Consider the following 21280-nt stretch of genomic DNA (forward strand, 5'->3'; position numbering starts at 1 on the left):
TTTCTTCTAAAAACCTTTGTTTGAGAAGAACAAAAGTCATGCACATCTGGGATGGCATGAGGGTTAGTAAATGATGAGAGAATTTTTATTTTTGGGTGAATTATTCTTCAGCGTGTAGATGGTTTCACACAAAGTAGACAGCTTTATAAAGCATTAGTGTAGCAATATGAAATTACTTTTTCACAATTTTAAGGAGAAAGTGGTAGAACGGGGGATTCAAGTGAGATTAAAGTCAAAAGTAACCTTGATGACATTCCAGAGTGCAGTTCTCGCTGGAAAACTCATCAGACGAGGATTGGTGCTGACAGTTGAGGCGGATGCGATGGAGTTACCCTTGAGATAGAGTCTCTTACCTGCCCACCTTCCCTTTGATTGTCTCTTGCTTCTCTTCCTGTCACTCTGTCTCTGAAACCATCATTGTTTTGGGGTTCATCTGCCTCTTCACATAATGTGGTGTTGCTGTATATGTGTACACCAATAAAGTATATGTTTGTATATGTTAAATGTTCACCACAATGGTAAAAGCTGATAATAAAGGGGTCATGTCATGTTCTTTTATTATTACATTTTTCTCTTAGAGGTCCACTTTTTTTGTCATAATTTAGTCTTTATGAACCTTTTTCCAGCCACTCTCTTTTTTTGCTGGTTCCTATGTGAAATGAGTAAAGAAGCTTCCACACCAGGGAATAGTGAACTCAAAAGATCAAGGAAAACTTGATTATTTATGATATAGCCCCTTTAAGTGATCCATTCACAGTGATTTGAAACCACTTTTCTAGTCATAGTGTAACGAACTCTAATCCTCAAGTTCACTCCGCCCCCTCTGGCTCTCACACTCGCTCCCAATCACCGGAATATTAGTGAGATGTGGATGGTGAGAACAGGGTGAAGCGTAGCTGCAGATACGCATTATTGGCCTGAGGTTAATTGCTACAATATGACAAATCAACTAAACAAAATAATCACCATCTTATCAACCAATACGTCCAACATTTGAGATTCACCCACGGCACTTGGCAAAAAAACTCGGATTCTGATGCATTTGCCTGGTTATATTAATAGGCTGTGTTGTCATAAAGGTCTAAAGGGATTGTTCCAAAAATTACAATTCTGAAATCATTTACTCACTCTTATGTTGTTCAAACCCCATTTGACTTTCTCCTGTGGAACACGAAAGCAGAAGTTTAGAATTATGTTCACACTAGATTTAGAGAATGTGTGACACGCGCCTACAACACCAAAACAAATTCCTTGTATCCATAAAAAACGTACTTGGCATTAAAGCTTTTTCTGATTTCTGCTCCTGTTCATACAATGAACAAAATTGCAAAAAGAAGCATAAAAGCACACTGCTATTTTTTTTTAATTATTATTATTATTGTTTTCTTTTCTTGAAACAAGATTTGACAATCAAAATGTCAGATATTAAGTCTTTTTTCTTCAGAAAAAAATCAGAAAAAATGTATTATGTATTTGCATAAAACAAGAAAAATAAATCTGCTAATGGGGTAAGAAAATAAATAGTTTTACCTTTAAAATAAGTGTATTTTTCTAAACCCATCTGCAATTTTTTTCTTGTTTTAAGCATTAAACTCACTAAATTTTGTTAGATTTATCTGAAAACAAGTATACAGTATTTCACAAAAGTGAGTACACCCCTCACATTTTTGTTGTGACAACACTGAAGAAATGACACTTTGCTACAATGTAATGTAGTGAGCGTACAGCTTGTATAACAGTGTAAAATTTGCTGTCCCCTCAAAATAACTCAACACACAGCCATTAATGTCTAAACCGCTTGCAACAAAAGTGTGTACACCCCTAAGTGAAAATGTCCAAATTGGGCCCAATTAGCCATTTTCCCTCCCCGGTGTCATGTGACTCATTAGGGTTACAAGGTCTCAGGTGTGAATGGGGAGCAGGTTTGTTAAATTTGGTGTCATCCCTCTCACACTCCCTCAAACTTGTCACTGGAAGTTCAACATGGCACCTCATGGCAAAGAACTCCCTGAGGATCTGAAAAAAAGAGCCGTTGCTCTATATAAATATGGCCTAGGCTATAAGAAGATTGCCAAGACCCTGACACTGAGCTGCAGCATGGTGGCCAAGACCATACAGCGGTTTAACTAGACAGGTTCCCCTCAGAACAGACCTCGCCATAGTTCGACCAAAGAAGTTGAGTGCACATGCTCAATCCAGAGGTTGTCTTTGGGAAATAGACGTATGAGTGCTGCCAGCATTGCTGTAGAGGTTGAAGGGGTGAGCGGGTCAGCCTGTTAGTGCTCAGACCATACGCCGCACACTGCATCAAATTGGTCTGCACGGCTGTCATCCCAGAAGGAAGCCTCTTCTAAAGATGATGCACAAGAAAGCCCGCAAACAGTTTGCTGAAGACAAGCAGACTAAGGACATGGATTACTGGAACCATGTCCTGTGGTCTGATGAGACCAAGATAAACTTATTTGGTTCAGATGTGTCAAGCGTGTGTGGCGGCAGGTCAGGTGAGGAGTACAAAGACAAGTGTGTCTTGCCTACAGTCAAGCATGGTGGTGGGAGTGTCATGGTCTGGGGCTGCATGAGTGCTGCCGGCACTGGGGAGCTACAGTTCATTGAGGGAACCATGAATGCCAACATGTACTGTGATATACTGAAGCAGAGCATGATCCCCTCCCTTCGGAGACTGGGCCGCAGGGCAGTATTCCAGCATGATAAGGACCCCAAACACACCTCCAAGATGTCCACTACCTTTCTAAAGAAGCTGAGGGTGAAGGTGATGGACTGGCCAAGCATGTCTCCAGACCTAAACCCTATTGAGTATCTGTGGGGCATCCTCAAATGGAAGGTGGAGGAGCACAAGGTCTCTAACATCCACCAGCTCCATGATGTCGTCATGGAGGAGTGGAAGAGGACTCCAGTGGCAACCTGTGAAGCCCTGGTGAACTCCATTGCCAAGAGGGTTAAAGCAGTGCTGGAAAATAATGGAGACCACACAAAATATTGACACTTTGGGCACAAATTGGACATTTTCACTTAGGGGTGTACTCACTTTTGTTGCCAGCGGTTTAGACATTAATGGTGTGTTGAGTTATTTTGAGGGGACAGCAAATGTACACTGTTATACAAGCTTGTGGCAGCGGTTGCGTGGTCAAGCGCCCGTCCGGGAGAGAAAAGCGGTAAGGGCGCTTACACCTGAGCTAAATTATGTCTAACACCTGTCTCTAATTTCAGTGAGCACGGGGAGAGCGGCATAAAAAGGCAGCGAGAGGGCCTCCAGGGGAGAGAGACGACAAGCTAACCCATTGCGCTTGTGTCATATTGTGTGTTATGATAAATTGTATAAATTACGTCGGCATTAAAAAGCTTACCTTGTGGTGAAGACCTGCTTCCTGTCCTCCTTTCCATTGAATAGTATTACAAAGCTGTACACTCACTACTTTACATTGTAGCAAAGTTTAATTTCTTCAGTGTTGACACATGAAAAGATATAATCAAATATTTACAAAAATATGAGGGGTGTACTCACTTTTGTGAGATACTGTATACATACATTGCCAAAATATATATACAACATATAAATAAAATATACAATGCCATTTTGTTTTTCAAATGTATCTTATTTTAAGAATGTTTACACATTTGTACTCGAAAACAAGACAAAAATACTAATTAAAAGGATAGTTCACCCAAAATGAAAATTCTCTCATCATTTACTCACCCTCATCCCATCCCAGATGTGTATGGCTTTATTTTGCCAAGAATGTCACAGCTCTGTTGGTTCACTCAATATAAGTGAAAGGTGACCAGAACTTCCAAAATTCCAAAAAGCACATAAAGGTAGCATACAAGTTATCCATACAACTCCAGTGGTAAAATTCATATTTTTAGAAGCGATATGATAGGTCTGGGTGAGAAACACATCTATATGTAAGTCTTTTTTACTATAAATAGATTTTTTCTTTTACCAACCCTCCTTGTGGTATTCACGAGAGGACTGAGATCTTCTTCTTCTGCTTTTTAGCGATTCTCATTCTTCATGCATATTGCCACCTACTGTGCAGGAAGGAGAGAGAAAAATAGGAAGGTCAAAGCAAAGTAAAATAATTAATAAATCACATTTGCAAAATATCAAGAACTCTAGTGAACCTGCATAGGAGGGCTGCTTGAAAGTAGATTTACAGTAAAACATTTAATAAACTTTCTCACCCACACCACTCATATCGCTAAAAATATGTATTTACTTATCATATTAATTACTTTTATGCTTCCTTTATGTGCTTATTGGAGCATCAAAGTTTTGACCATTTTTAACTTGTAGTGACTGGACCTACAGAGCTGAGATATTATTTTAAAATTATTTGTTTGTATTCAGCAGAATAAAGGAAGTCATACACATCTGGGATGGCATGAGGGTAATTAAATTTAATTTTTATATGAACTATCCCTTTAAGAAAATGGCTTTTTTGCATTGTTGTCCATGCAACTTGTCCACTATATTACAAGACTTTTAAAGCTATACGATAGCTTTGTGTGAAGTATAGGCAGACATTTACGTTTTAACAGAAATAATTCTTTTTTAGTCTTTATGTGATTTAAAAGACCAGTAAAAATCACAGTGTGTTTATCTCATTTGAACCTGCAGTATTGTCACACCCTGCGGCTATTTGGGGTTGGTAACCATAGTTACAAGTCCCATGGAATGTCCTCTAGAATGTCACCTGGAAGATCACTTGCTATTTCTCTTAAGATAGAGGAGGGCTCCCTAACTCAAGGGCGAGATCTCATCTGCGCAAGCGCTGACCCGCTGTTGACCCGCATAACTGTTCAATAGATCAGGCTTGGAAGCATCTCTTAGTGCTATGTGTGTGTCTTTGTGTATGTGCAGTGTTGACTGAACTACTGAGTGCACAAGATCTTTATTGTTCGTTTGATATTGAATAGGCTAATATAATCTTGCTGTGCTTTATAAATGACCTTTTATTCGTTTTGTGAAATGTTTTGCTTGAAATGTGAGCTTGTGTGTTCTCAAATGCTTCTTGGTTTGATATTTTGCCATCTTACATTTTCCATTTTTAGGTGAACTTCTCCTTGAACTGTAGGCTCATTTTTTTAGCACAGTCCTGACAAGTAAAAATGTGTCTCTTATAACATTCAGAATTAATGAAAGATATAAAGCCATGTTTAGAATATCTTAAATTGATTTTAAATTATGACCTAATAATATTTGCATTAAGAATATATGACACTGTCCTTGCTAAAACCTAGCAGGTTTGATCATTTTGTAGTTCTGATATGGGTGATAACGCTCTATTTTGTGTTTTTTTTTTGTGTGTTTTTTTTATATAATTTTCTTAGACAATGTCAAGAGAATTTTCTAAAAAGCCTTCAAATGCCTGCCAAATTATCACATTCATTCAATTCCTATTCAATATACACACACATGCTGAAAACGGCTCCGTTAATGTTTTCAGATTCACAGTAATGAATTACATACAAATCACAAACTGTACATGACAAGCGATGTTAGACTACTGAGTGTGGTAAAAATGATTATTTTTAAAACCATTTTGTTATTTCTGCAACAACTTAATGACAATTAGACAGCGGTGCATAATGGACTGCAGCTGAACAGCAACAAAGGACATAAATTATTAGAGGGAAAACTCTGGTCATATCTGATTATTCGGGGGGACATGTCGCCCTCAAAGTATATTGTGGTTACTGCCCTGATCTCATGCAATTACATTTTTAGTTTGGCATAAGTGTCCAAATACTTTTTGGGGCCCCAGGATGTTTACAGATGATGAATGAATTGCTCTATTAACAAGTGTTCTGTATCTGTGCAGATTCAGCTCCTCCCACCCCTCTGAGCACAGACCCACCCCCTCCTTCATGGATACCGTTGGCCAATCACGGAGAGGCGGGCAAGTACTGCTGCTTGTGTGGTGCCTGGTTCAACAACCCGCTGATGGCACAGCAACACTATGAAGGCAAGAAGCACAAGAGAAATGCGGCGCGGGCACGGCTGCTGGAGCAGCTGGCAGGCAGTTTGGATGCCAACGAAAGCACAGGTGAGTCAACAGGATGAGGAAAGAAAGAGAAGAGTGGGCGGAATAATCAAAATCCTATAATATAGTAGTAGTAATTCTATATTACAGTGATTATAGTTAGTGGTAGACCAATTTGTTTTTTTAATGGCCAATGCCAATATCAAATCAAATGAACTGTGATTGATTGTTTACATGTTTCAATCGGCTCTTCACGTGGCCTTTATAATCAAATTTTCCAAATGGGAAAATGTATCGGCCATGCAGATTTATCGACCTACCAATTCAATCAAAAATGGTTTATAAATTAAATAACCATGTGTTAATCACTATTTTGGATTATCCAGTGAATGAAACAATTTACAAACGAATGGTAGTCCATCTCATCTCGTTTGGAAATTGATCGACACAAACCACAACTGATCGGATGAGACACGTTCATAGTTGTAAAAGATACATGTCTGTGACTTCACATCAGTTGAATTTTGTATTAATGGGCCAAGTTGTGATGTTGCTTGGCAACTGTAAACAAATAAACTCTACTTTATATGGTGCCTAAGAACAATTTATACAGTACATTTATAAACTTTTACATAGAGTCATTCCACTCAGCCCTAGTATCAATGTGTTTTCAAAGCCATTTTTAACTACTGATCCACATTTACAGACATCATTCTTGTAGGATAATTTCACCAGAATGAGCTCATCTCTGTGTGTGTGTGTTTGTTTATACGTGATGGTGTAGAAGAATCAGAAAGCTGGCAATCTGCTTTGTTTTCAAAGTTCGCTTTTAACAACAAAGATTTAAATCTTGTTTTCCCCTTGGGAAAGTAAGTAGCATTATCTGTATTTTTTAGCAATAACTTCTTTTTTTTTTTTTCACACACATAAAAATAATAATAAAAAAATACCTTTCAAAAAACCTTTTAATAAAATCCCCACATATGGATCTTCTGAGTTCCTGCTCTTTAAAATCATATTTCACATTTATCTAATCAATGGACACGTTAGACATGCAGTCAATGTAATCCAGGAATCTTGATGTCAGAAGCCTGTTTAAATAAACCTGGAGTCACGTTGCAGTGGTTGCTCAGAGGGTTTGAACAAGGTCATGTTTATCGCCTTCGGATACATCTGCAAAACTAGATCCGTAAGCCTTTAGTTACTTTCCCTAAGGCAAATGAGCTTGTCAGGCTTGTCATTTTAAAAAGAGTTTTGATTTTGATTTTTCTTCTACTAAAATGAAAACGTCAGTCTGGTTTATGCTTGTTTTTCAGTGGAATTCAGTTACATGTTTGCTCTCTTAAAAGTGTTGTTAGCAACATATGTAGAAAGATCATGTAGCCAGAAATGCCAAAAGTATGAGTTAGGAGACAGAGATAGCACATATGTGAGGGTAAAAGGACAGGCCTAAAGTTCTCTTAAATACCAAGGGTTCCAGTATTTCACAAATATAATCAGAGCTTCAGTTTCTTGGACATCAGCCCCCTGGAACCTAAACAGGATACACAGACATGAAATACTGCTGTCATCAGAGTAGTGTCTAAAAAGAGCATGCAGATTCCCACCAAGGCTCAGCAGGTAACTTAGATTCTGCATTACCAGGGATACAAACACATCAAACACAATGAAGAGGACAAGCAAGACAACAAGTCATGTTTTTGCTATTTTTGCTATTCACAATCATACCTGTCCACCACAAAGTCATACATTAAAATGTTTAATGTAACTTGTTATAACTTGTTGCAGTTTACAGTAAAAGCGTATAAAGTAGGGGGATATTCACTAATAATGAATTGTGTCTGCTGATAGTGTGGAGTATTTGTTCTCAGAAACATTAAAGGATGAGACAGGTCACTGGTACTTAAGAAAGGGAGAAAGTGTAACACTGAATATGGCAGCTATAGGAATGGAAGTCCCACCTTACAGTTTTTGATCATCGACTTCAAGCTCTGTCTGTTTACTTCAGAATACACATGAGCATTAGCATGAAAAGTAGCCTCTTTTTTTCATTCTTTTTTTTTTTTGTTGCATGATCTGAGCTATAGAAGCACAGTTTATAATACCATTGTTGTTCAATTTTATTGTGAATTTGAAATATGTTTTTTTATATTATTATTATTATAATATTAAAAAAAAAATGTTTCTCTATTCAAGTAGATAGAAGGTGTACTTGTATCCATAGAAAATAGCTGCCCGGAGGCATTACGATCATGGCCGGAGAGTGGCCTGACTTGTCCTAAAGGGACTTTGTAATTGTTTTAACAATTCGCTATATAAACTACACAAAAAAGGTAATAGCACAAATGCGTGCAGAAGTTTGTGCTGAACACAACGTGCACTGGCGCAACGGCATATCTTCCAGGTAGTTTTTGAGTGCTTTGTTGTGGATGATGCAGCAGACTACCACAATCGGGCATACTTTCGATCCAAACACCTAAACAGATTCTTTAAAATGCCAAAAGTGCCTTTGCCTGAACAACATGACTGGACATATGTCCATTTATAATGCTGTTCTCCGTTACACAATGAATTACTGTTGCTATAAGCAACAGATCATGTACAGACACATTTTCATTTTACTAAATTCTGTTCTCACTTGCTTTCCGCTGGCAGTAATAGCACAATATTAACCCTAAAATACATATGCAAATTTACCCACCTAAAATTCACATGTGGATCGGAAAACATATACAAGTATATATAAATGTATACATGTATTATATGTATTTACTCTATAAAGATATACAGTATAATTCTGAAGAGTTTCACACACACAGAAAATAAAGTACTTTTGGTGACAAAAAGGCTGTGGAACTGAAATATGTGCAATTTCCATGTTTGGTGGTAAAATATAAAATGTCTCAATAACCCACACTAACACATACATAAAAATACAAAGGACTAGGAAAAGGACTAGTTATTTATTTGTATTTCAAAAGTGTAAATATAAACATTTAAAATTATAACCTTATTATAAAATTATAATAAATGTGCTCTATATTACTGCATGAGCATAGCGATTTTTGTTGTTCAGAGTTCTGAAGTGTTCTGAAAAAGTATAATTGCAGCTTCAAACACATAAAAAAGCGCTCCAGGAGTGCCCTTGCCATGAACTCTGCATTTAATCTAAAGTTGCTACATTGCTACAATGTCCCATTAATTAGTCAAATGTCATGCACTTTGTAAAAAAATGCATCATCTGAATTAACTCGCTTATATTTCCATACTACACAAAAATATGAATGTAAACATGGTATTTAACATGGAGTATACAATATTTAAATGCATAACACATGGAAATTGAAAACAATCAATGTATTACAAGACTGATAAATGCATTGAACGCTATAGTAAAAATACAGAAATGGGTCATATAGGACCCACATGTGCATTCAAGGTTTAGTGATGAAAATTCTGAATGTTCAGAAAGTCAGTTCACATTGTCAAAGACGTTAATTGAAGAATACATGGAGTGGAAGATCAAAAGAACACTTTGCGTAAAAATTATAGTAAAAAAGTAGACAGAAGTGCAAATTTTGAACCACTTGTGCTTCTAAGGTTTAATTGAGTCTTATGAATAATGCACAATCTATATTAAGCCTAATTTACATATACAGGTGGTGTGTTTATACTAAAAACAGTGACAATACGTTTTTAAATTACGTAGGTTATTCAAGCACTATTTCAGCATATCTAGCACCTGGTTAAACTGGATTGAAGGTAGTTAGTAAGGCTGAAATACTGCTCGCAAAAGTGTCACAACTGTTTAGTGAAGAGGACAGGGAGAGATTTATAAAAAATAAATAAAAAAAATCTGAAATATTTATGCATGCCCTCTCAATAGTTGTGTTCCCTCACAATAAGTTTTGCATTAATCTATAGTAAAACCATTGTTACTACTGTATATGGATATAGTGTACTGTATTAAAACCATGGTTTCTTCCAAAAAAACATGATTACTTTTTATTGTCACAATATTACTATAGTAAAACCATGGATTCTGCCAACAAACAAACAAACAAAAAAACATGGTTACTACAATTATGGTTGCTACAGTGTTACTATAGTAAAACCAAGGTTTTTGCCACAAAAACAAAAAATGGTTACTACATGGTTACTACTTTATGGTTTTGCAATCCATCAGAATAAATTTACCATGGTTTTACTATAGTAAGACTGTAGTGACAGTGATTGTAACCATTTGGCAGAAACCATGATTTTAATACAGTATTCTGTATCCATGTTTTATCCATCAATTGTATAACCATTGTTTTCATTTTCCTGTGTTATTACTATAGTTTCACAGCAAATATCATGGTAAAATATGGATACTGTAGTTAAAACATGGTAAATGTATTGTGAGGGAACGCAAACTTTTACGAGGGAACGCAAAACTATTTCAGAAAATAATTCCCACACTGTCCTCTAAGGGGCTTAGTAGTTTTCACCTCCTTTACAAATCCTGTAGAATTCATACAGAATAGTACAAGTAGTTGATGGTCCTTGTCAAAACTGGCAAAAAAATAAATACATTTTAAATACTATAACAACTGCATTATGCATTAGATAGAATAATTTTTTCCCAGCCATCACACAGCAGGGTGCCCTTGTCAAGTACTTTTCACTGCAGCGCAACCTCTAAAATCACCCTTGCCTCGTATCCACAGTCTTGAACTCTTATGAGTTCTAGCGCTTCTAAATCCTGAGCTTTGTCTCCAGTTTGATCATCCCTCAGGAAGATGTCAAGAGTTCTGTTGGCCTGTCCTGTCTTCTACATCATCCTCATTAGCAGTCCTCACAGCTAACACAGGGTGCATACAACATAGAGTACAGATGGGCACATTCCCTCTCAAGCAAATAAAGAATAAGGAATAAAGAAGAAAGGCTTTTTTTTGTAGATATGCAGCTATTCATTGTTAGAGGAGCATCTCATCAGGTTCAGCAAGCTATTGGTAGGGCTCACCAAAGAGGTGACTACTTGGAGATCCCAGCCCAAAATTTCGGCAATTTTCGTGAAGAACATTTCAGTGTAATTGCCTTCCAACTGAGGCTATATTTTGTTGCTGAGAAAATTGTAGGCACAGCACAGCCCTCTCCTACCACAAACAGGTTTTCATTTCCCCCTAAACAAAAAAGCAGAGAGAGTGACAAGTGTTAGGATGTAAATACCAGCTCTGTGCTGAAGAGCCTCCTGCCATTTCATGCAGGGGAGATATTGAAAGTGCAGCGATTTATCCTGTTTAAAATTGCAGGAGAAGTTTAAGTGCTTCAAAAAAGCCAAGGATGAGCCAGCGTCTCTTTCCTATTCTGTTCATATCCACCTTAAAGTGCAGGATTAAAATTGACATTCATACAGGATTATTGTTGTTGTGACTGTATAGAGACCATATAGCCATGATTGAAAGCATGTATAATTATAGACTTTAATTGTAGAATTCAATACTGCATTTTATTATAATAACCTTGTAAAGGTGGTCTGGCTTATGAAAAATAAGGTTTGAAGAACAACAAAGGCGAATTTGCTAAACAGTTGCGCACAATATTTTCAACGCAAAAAGCAAAAACCTTGCCGTCTGCAATCCAACCAGGTACCAAATGAACTGAAATAGTACTTAAAGCTGCACTACCTATTTAAAAAAAACAATTGAAACTAAAGTTCATTTTTGAGTGAGTACATAAAAAAAATAAAATATTTTTTATTTGTTTATTTTTATTTAGAGCTGTTGGGTCAGATGTGGCGCAAAATTGCAGGCATACGCCAAACATCCTTGCGTGTTTACGTCATGTCCGAAAGCTCAGAAGGAAGGCTGTGTCGCGTGAGTGTCCGCAAAACAGGAAACATGTTTGACAGCTGTTCAGCAGCACAGTGAAATCACTCTCCCAATGGATTTTTTACTATTTTTAACTGTTTGCCGGAGTTACCTGCTACCTGCTATAATGCTTGAATATGGTTTCTGGTTGGGTTGTTGAAGCTTACATTGGTTTTCATGCTTTAATGAGTCAAATGTTACTCATGTTTAAAGACTGCAATGTATTTGTAATTTTCATTTATTCCAGGTGGAGTTACTGTTTACTAATATTCATGGCTTCTGAATATTTGATAACATTGCTGCTGTTTCGAGAATCCCTAAGTGTGTGTGTTTTTCTTTTTTTTACCCCAGTCACAGAAATACACAAGTTATCACTACCCATTGATAATAGATCAGCCCTTTGAGCAGATCAATTATTTAATTTTTATTATTATTATTTATTTTGCCTGACAAAGACCTACTGTATTGGTCAAAAAGTTGCAAGCAAATGTAAGCCAATAAAGTATTTTTGGAACAATAAATCAGTGTGCAGACAGATAGCCCGTTTAAACATCTAAAGCCACTATAGGTACAAGGTAGATCCCCATGAATGTATGCTCAACTCGTTGTTTATGATGTACCTATTTCAAAGTACTGTAATTTATATATATATATATATATATATATATATATATATATATATATATATAATATAAAATGAATATATATATATATATATATTCATTTTTATATTAGTATTATTTTTGCAGTGCATAGACCTACTTTTGTAGTATTACGGTTCACTTGCATTGTTCAGTGAGGCTGTAGACTGTTATATAAAAATAAGTGTCACCAGTTAAACTCATATCGATGATCTCAGGCAAAAAAAAGTAACCTCACACCACGAGATTCATCTGCCAGAAGAGCAGTGCTGATTCACAACTCTTGTAAAATATTCATCTGCAAGTAGGTTGGAATTTTAGGTTTCAACCACAGAGATTTTCTTTTAAATAAACAAGGTAATACATACTATGCCACAAATTATGTTGAGCTTAAATTGTTTTAACTCGTAATGTAAGCTTTTATAGATTGCAGCTTATTTTAAAACTCTTTGTTAGTATTAGCTATCTGGTTTTCACTAGTCAGGCTGGTCTGGTTTTATGGTTTTAAAGTGTTTTGGGGCAATGGTCAGGATGGGAGACCATGTAAATCAGCTTAAACTACCAAACTAACTTTTAAGCTGGAAAGATTCAAAATCCATCGTAGTTAATGGCAAACATCATTATAGTTAATACTAATAGTTTTCCAGACAAACTTAAGATGGTATTTTCATTTATTCAAGTTATTTATTGACTATTAATGTTTGAATTGTATTGTATTGTATTATCAATTTAAGAGGTGAAACTCATGATACTGCTATTTCAAGCTCAATGTAAGACTTTTTGTAAGTATTTTTACATTATTGATCTTGTCAACTAAATCAATTATGAAAACATTTAAAGAGCAAAATGCAGGTTGAATTTATAACTGAATTAATACTTTATATTGTCTGCAGAGGTCTTTTAAAAACACATATGTAGAAATTACTAATGAAATCTCATTTGATGTAGAGATCTTGATGAAAATGTGCTAGCCTCTGGAATACGCCTTTCCCGCTATAGCAACGTGTCATATGACGTAGGGCGAGGCAAATAAAAGAGCTCGCGGTCAGCTCTCTCATTGTTGGGTGTTGATGTAGTTAGAGCAGTAGTGAGAGACAGAAAGTTTTAGAGAAGCCATAATGGTAAATTATTGTGTTTGTGCTGGTTGCACGAATTCCAGCCTGTCAGGACATCGTGTCCATCATTTTCCTTTCGGTCTTGGGTGCGTTTTGTGCAGGTGAAGAGAGCAGACTTCACTGCCACGTCTGTTACCACACACTCGGTCGTTTGTGGCGCACATTTAACTCCGGAGAATTATCGACCTGGAGATTTGTTGGAGTCTCGGATGGGATTGGCTGATTACTGATGCTGTTCCCTCGGTGCACTCGATGGAATCAAGTCCACCGTCAAAGTTTACACCGGATTTTGGCGCGGGCGGGACTGGAGGACCAAGTGCTAACATTAGCAGACGTTCTGTGCAACGAAAACGAGCACTTAGCAGAGTAAGTCTTACTTTTAATTATTTTAACTCTTTAATTTGTGTAATTTCGTAATAATAATAGTATAATATTTTTATATAATATATTTTTTATAATATTAAATATTTAATATTTATTTAGTATAATAATACAGAGAGAGGGAGAGAGACTGAGCTTTAGGACAGGTTGTCGTAACGTAATTGTCTGCATTCTGAAATGAATTTAGTAGTTTGCACAATGCTATAGCTATTGGCAGGAAGCTAGCCCAACTCTCCCGTTTCCCCCGCATTTCAATTCAAACTGTTCTCCCGCCGCCCTCCCATCTGATTTTGTATCCCTGTAGGCTAACGTTATACTCTCCAGTAAATTGCAAGGTCCAAATGTATTACTCATAATTATAGGCCTGTGGGCCATCATAGGCATGTTCGTCCACACCGGAGAACTCGGTTTCTTCATTCGCATCCATTGTAACCTGAGCTTGAGCTTGACCAGACTCCCTCGGCCATCGTCACTTCCGGTTAGTGCTTTATAGACGCGGAAGTTATTTTATCACAATTTATCTCAAAATATCGTTAATGGCTAAATGTATATTACTCCAGTTCAGAAAATCTAGTTGTTTTATCATCAACATACACTATGCTATATAGGGGTGTCCAACCTGCATGTTGCTCTCTAAACATTTCTCTGCTTGAGCTGCGTGAATTGAATGCGCTAACACCGGCAAAATGAACTGCTTTGAAATGCATCCTTTTTCTACATGAGATTCAAATCAATAAATCCACAACATTTATGGAACAACTTACATCTGTACAATGAAACAAAGGAACATGTGAAGTTGAATGAAATGGTGCGCTAGTCAGAATAATCGTAATTTGCATTGCGTAACTTGCGTTGTGAGTACACTGTTTCCATAAGAAACATGAATCAGGGTAAGGTAAGCACATTGTTTTGAACACGGATTGTTTATGTACATCAATCATTAATGACATTTTTTTCATTTTTTTACCCCCCAAGAAAATCTTACATAGTGCAGCTTTTATACTTATATCCTGAACATGAGTAAAATAGCACATAATCAAGTCTTTCTGTCTGTCTGATCTGGCAAGATGAAACATGTAGTGGAATTTTCACGAGTCTCTCCTCTTTTATGTTGTAGCAATTTCCTAGGTAAGAGAAAAGAAACCGATTGATGGTCTATACTGTTGGAAAATAAGTGCAACCTCTTTCCCATGAGCCAGCAGTTAAAAGCTAACTTTAATTTAATTCATTTAAACATTCATCTTACAACTGAGCCACAATTGATCATTTTCATCTCTCTCTCTCTCTCTCTCTCTTCTCTCTCGCTCTTTTTGGCATTTCAGCTGGTTTAATTAACTGGGATTAAAAGCCACTGCTGTGTCTTTCCAGGCTGGTTTATGAGTACCATGCAAAGAGGTCATTAGGGGTCCAGCATGAAGGAAAGAATTGTCACAGAGAGCTTTTTAACTGAAACAAACACTGAGTGTACATGCAGATACTTATGAAGTTTTCTGACATTTGTAAACTTTGGAAGTGGCTGGTGCTGTCTGTTTATCCAGTGATCTTATGGGCTTTAGGTCTACTATTTTCAGTTAAATTCCTATGTCTTAATAACAAGGAATACTTAATCCAAATAATTATAATTAAAAAAAAAATCAAATTTGAGGAAGATAGAAATAAAATTTTTGAAAAGTGTTCGATTTCTTTCCCCACATAACAACGAGGTGACCACTAACAAAACTATTAAATGAAGTCAGAAAACTTGGAATATGGACAATTCTTTTGATGCCTTTAGAGGACCCACTCTAAAATCTAGCATACTATTTAAAAAAAAAAAAAAAACAGTTTTTGTGTTCTACAGAGAAAATGACAGCATACTGATTTGTAATGACATGAGGCTGAGTAAATAATTATAGCATTTTCATTTTTGACTATTCCTTTAAAAGACATGCCGAAGAAACTAATGTTTAGTAGCTAGAAAGTTCTCTTGACTAAATCAGGCAGCCCATAAAGTGTGTTTTTTATATACATTTTTATTGCAATACTTCTCAGTCATGTCATGCTTCCTGTTCATAGAAATAGCTTGCTATGAATAGTGTTTTGGATTCATTACACGTATTTGCTCCGACCATATGTTTGTTGTACTGACACCACAAGCTGTGAACATGTATCACGTCACTCTCAACTGACAGAAAGCATCCAGCAACATTTATTAGAAGGTTCATGTGTATTTCTGTGAACATGAAGTTATTTTTACATACAGGTTTATTTAAATATTTTAAATACAACTAAAAAACATTAATGGAAGTGCATGTTTTATCTCTAATCTTTGATGGATTATGTGGTTTAAAGTGGCTTTATCTACTAGGGCATTTAGACTTTATGGACATTTTTTATTGCCACTGTTTTATCAGTGGATACATTTTTCACATAGCAGTTAAAACAGGTGTTGCAGCTGGTAAAGAACTCAGCATTCTTCACAGATGTTGTGGTTTGCTCAAATTTCCATGAACTTGGTGAGACTGAAAGATAAAACACTATTCTTTTGACTAATCTTAATTTATAATGAACTGTCAATTTTTCTTGACCTTGATAGAGGCAAATTGTTGAAAAAATATATTGATGTATGGTGTCTTGATTTTTCAATGTATGGGTTATATCAATAAGCCACGAAAGGCCATGTGTTATATTCTTGAATAAAATGGCAACAACAGCAATACGATAAGACACCAATATTCAATTAATAGTTATTTCATAACATCAGTATACAATTCTTCGCCCAAGAAAAATGGTTAATTAGCCAAATTATACACTGTTTATGGTTGCCAAGCAATGGCTTCAAGCTTACCAATGGCTCCTCTAATCAGAATTAAAAGTCAGATCTTTCCGGTTTTTAAGGCCACTTCCACGCTAATTAGTTTTGGTTTTAACAGTGACTTTAGAAATACTTTGGAATTTTGCATACTTTGGACAACAATGACTTTATGAAACTGAAAACAGAGTTTCATATGAAAATGGATGAGTATGGGTGTAGCCAAATTCTACTTTTAAACTCTGATATATCAAATGTATTGGATTCAGGAATCTTGACTGATTACCAACATTACACATATATTCGAAGGAAAACAAAAATCTGATATGTAATCGTCTTCCCTCGATTTCACTGGACCTGTGAAATTGTAAAAAAAAAGAAAAGGTTTTGAGCACTCTTAGTATGGGAATATGACAGCAATATAATGTAAACAACAATACAAAGAGTATGAAAATACTTTTTTTTTGCCAGATCGATGAACAGACAACAGTTTTATTAAAAATAACTCTCCAGATGACTTTGAAAAAATATGGCCAAGACAGAGCACACATGGTCTCTCTGCATGAGCTTTTCTTTGCATCTCTCTCTCTCACTTTCTCATTCTTCACATCCATCCTATTTTTGGTTCTCTGCTGCTAGTACCACATACCACCTGCAAAGCCTTTAATTAGCTCACATCTGTTTCACTCCCCCAACTGAAGCACTTGGCATCCCTCCACTCTAAAAGTTCATCATAACGCATAACCCCACAAATCAAAAGGCCACCAGTACAGAAGAAACCTAAAATTGCAAATACTTGATTCCATGAAGACTGCAGAATGAGATGTACCCAGGCCAAGATGGAATCTGCAGACATTTTTGAATTTCATGCACTGATTTTGAGGGAAATTCTTTGGAATTCTCTGGAATGGATTTCAAGATGGTAAAATGGAGCTGAGAGTACAAAACTCTTAATGTTAAATGAAAGCATAATCAAATAAGCCAGACTATTTAATAAACAAATGCACAAGGGAAGTGCTTTCATAGAATTTTATGTTACAATTTGCAGAAATTTGCAGAGCTAATGGCACTGACTCCGTGTGGAATCTGATGGGAATGGAAATAATTGACATGTTGAGAGTACAGTTTTGAAGCAAAATTGCAGGCATTAAATATAGATTCCTGTCCTTCCCTAATTTTAAAAATGCTGCGGCAGGAACATGTTTTCGTTCTGCTCTCGAGATTAAATATTTTTGTTTTGTTTTGTAGGTTTGCGTCGGAGTTACTCGTGCAGTGTTTGTAATGTGGTCCTGAACTCCATAGAGCAGTATCATGCACATCTGCAGGGCTCCAAACACCAAAACAAGTGAGTGAACATCTCTGAATTCTGTCCCCTTATTTCACACCCAACTCTTTGATAGATAAGGAGACTTGATAGAGTTCTCATGTTGTTTATCTAAGTATCGAATACTTCAAAGATCTTTTTCCTAAAATTCCTTGGGAGAAATTAAAACTGAAAAAAATGAGATAACTGTTGAAAATTTTGTTGTATGGAGCTATAAAATTGATACGCTATAAAATGTTCCGGTTGCTGCCGGCACGCTGCACGAGTCTGTGTTTGTTTGTAGCTTGCTGCCTTCTTAGCCTTGCTTATTCCTCTACGTTCATCATTTTATCCTTTTGCCATTTCACTGTGTGCCTCTGTTTTTCTACTGTTTTTACTGTGTGCTTCGTCTATTCTACTGTTTCAACTGCGTGTATATTACCATGCGCACCCATTTTCTTTTCTTGTTTCCGCTTGTCTATATCTCGCATTTCGACTGCGAGCATTCGTTTTCTCCTCTGTGTTTTACACGGATTATTGCATCAATCTCAATCCTCTGCTGATCAGGAACCACCAAAACAACAGCAAACAACTGTGTGAAGGATTCACATCGATCTCAAACCCTCGCCATTCAAGAACAACCATAACAACAACAACAACAAACAATTTTGGTAAGTCATGTCATCCGCTCATGTTATCGTTTTGTGCATTGCATGCCACATGATTACTATAGCTTCTTCCGTCAGCAGTGAGGGATTCACATGTGATAAATGTAAGGAAATAGTAAGGCTGACAAAAAAGGTTAATGAGTTAGATGCTGTTTCGGATGTGAGTACAACAGTGACCAACATGCACGCTTTGGTTCTGGTTGTAGAGCCCCTGCAGCAGGGTGTTTGGGTGAAGTCTCAGTGGCATACTCGCTCAACAAAGCGACACCACTCTCCCATTCCTGTTAGGACTTCCAATAGATTCTCCCCACTTAGTGATGCACCCAATGAGAATCACGTTGAAAGTGTCCTTGTTATAGAATATTATATTGTAAGGAACATGGAAATAGAGACTCCAGCCATAATTGTTAAATTCATTTCTGGGGCTCGTCATCTGACATCAGATTAAATTTACAAGTGCTGGCTAATGCTAAAAGTAGATATTCTAAAATGTATATTCATCTTTGCACAAATGATGTCCGGCTTTGCCAGTCATTGATCACTTGAAATAATGGTAAAGAGGTGTGTGAACTTTCAAAAACAATATCAGACACTGACAATATGCTCTGGACCCCTTCCTGCTGGTTGAGATGACAAGGTCTATAATAGATTATTGTAACTGAATGGTTGGATGTCTGAGTGGTTTACAAAAAATAGCATAGGATTTATAGACAATTGGAAGCGTTTTTGGGTTAGACCTGACCTGCTAAAGAGAGAGTGACTCCATCCAGGGAAGGTGCCACTCTCCTCTCAAGTAATTTTCTCATAGTCTTAATTGTGATAGTATTCCAATAACTGGATGTCAGGAAGCAGACAAACTGGCTAATTTGAACGTATGGGTGGCAGGGCCAAGGGCTGGCCGGGTTGTGATTCCGCACACCCGGCACCTAATCAGGCTAATCAAGCCTCTGAGAGGGATAAAGGTCGACCGGACAAGGCAGTGTGACAGAGAGAGAGTTACAAGCAGCTGTCCGAATGCTTAGATCAGCTAATGTCACTCAATCTACAATCTTCAGCTAGAACTATTCTTTGACCATCTCTGTGAGCTTCACAAACTTCCAGGTTTGTGTCATATACTTAGTAAGCCAAAAAGTCTAGAAGAACATGATGTAATAACAGAAAACATAAATACAATCTTCTATAACACTCTTGATAGTGCCCCCCCCCTTCTATTAAAAATCCCTGTAACATGGTACTATAATCACACTCATACTCAAGAGAGCAGCTTGAAAATGGATGAATACACAGTTAGAGGAATTTTGCGGTGCATGGAAGGATAGTGTCTGTAGCTACAGATGCCAGGTCAGCATATTTTAGCAAACTCATAGAAAATAATCACATAAATCCTAGGTGTTTATTCAGTACTATTGCTAAATTAATTAGGAATAAAGCCTCAACTGAACCAGATATTCTGTCGCAGCACAATGACTTCATGAATTTATTTACTGATAATATTGAAATAATCAGAATTAAAATTGGAACTGTGCAATCAACTGTCACAGCACTACAGTACAGAGTGTCTCATAATTTTCCTTATGAGCAACTTCAATCCTTCGCTGTCATAGGTCATGAACTAACAAAACTTATCAAAATGATAAAAAAATCAAAAGCCACAACATGTATGTTAGATCCAATACCAACTAAGCTCTTAAAAGAGGTATTCCCTGTAATCTCAGAACCTATTCTTAATAGTATTAACTCCTTGCTATCCTTAGGACATGTCCCAAGAAACTTTAAAATGGCAGTTATCAAACCACTTATTAAGAAGCCACAGCTTTATCTTGGGGAATTGGCTAATTAGGCTATGTTCAGACTGCAGGCAAATCAGATTTTTTTCTTAAATTAGATCTTTTCAGGCAGACTGTCCGCACTATTAGTTGCAAGTCATCAAATCAGATTAGCTCATTCAGACATAACCAACCTACCTGTATGGGTTGCTTTGGTAATGACGTAGGCATACCCACGTGATGATGCTTTCAAAACAGATGCAGGAGGTGCATCATCTCTCTCTCTAAATAAGCGCCCTGTCCAGTCACGGTGCAGAACTCCTCCTTCGCACAAGAAAAACTCAGCGATGGAGGAGACTGGTAAATATTGTGATGTTCAGTGCTGCAGTCACGATTTTTGACATCATCATTGTGTCGCGTTAAGAGTGACGTAAAAGACCATTTTAAATCCGAATTGAGCAGCCAGAGACTGAAAATTTCAAATATATTTGAAAACACCTCCAAGTGGTTTGAATCAGATGTGGTTTTTTGCTGTCCAGACTATCAAAAACTAATCTGGATATGCAAAAAAATATATTTTTAGTGAAAGTCTGAACAAGGCCTTATAAGCCAATTTCAAATCTCCCATTTACGGTATGCCGAAAATACTAGAACAGGTAGTGTCCTCCAGAGAAATAATATATATGAACAATTTTAGTCAGGATTTAGGCCCCATCACAGTACAGAAACTGTACTTATCAGAGTTACAAATGTCTTGT

The 21280-nt window shown here is 36.7% G+C and overlaps 1 protein-coding gene across 3 annotated transcripts in view; it reads left to right on the forward strand.

The window, feature by feature from the left end:
* The window catches only part of LOC127618044 (zinc finger matrin-type protein 4-like), a 124230-nt gene that overhangs the window by 71001 nt on the left and 31949 nt on the right, over positions 1-21280 (forward strand). For 2 of the 3 annotated variants that reach the window (XM_052090272.1, XM_052090273.1), the window contains exons 5-7: positions 5844-6068; positions 18034-18130; positions 18656-18759. In XM_052090272.1, the coding sequence (XP_051946232.1) occupies positions 5844-6068; positions 18034-18130; positions 18656-18759 (426 nt within the window). The remainder of the gene's footprint in view (positions 1-5843; positions 6069-18033; positions 18131-18655; positions 18760-21280) is intronic. The other variant, XM_052090274.1, reaches the window with a different exon arrangement.

This window comes from Xyrauchen texanus, chromosome 24 (genome assembly GCF_025860055.1).
Source record: "Xyrauchen texanus isolate HMW12.3.18 chromosome 24, RBS_HiC_50CHRs, whole genome shotgun sequence".
Lineage (NCBI taxonomy): Eukaryota > Metazoa > Chordata > Actinopteri > Cypriniformes > Catostomidae > Xyrauchen > Xyrauchen texanus.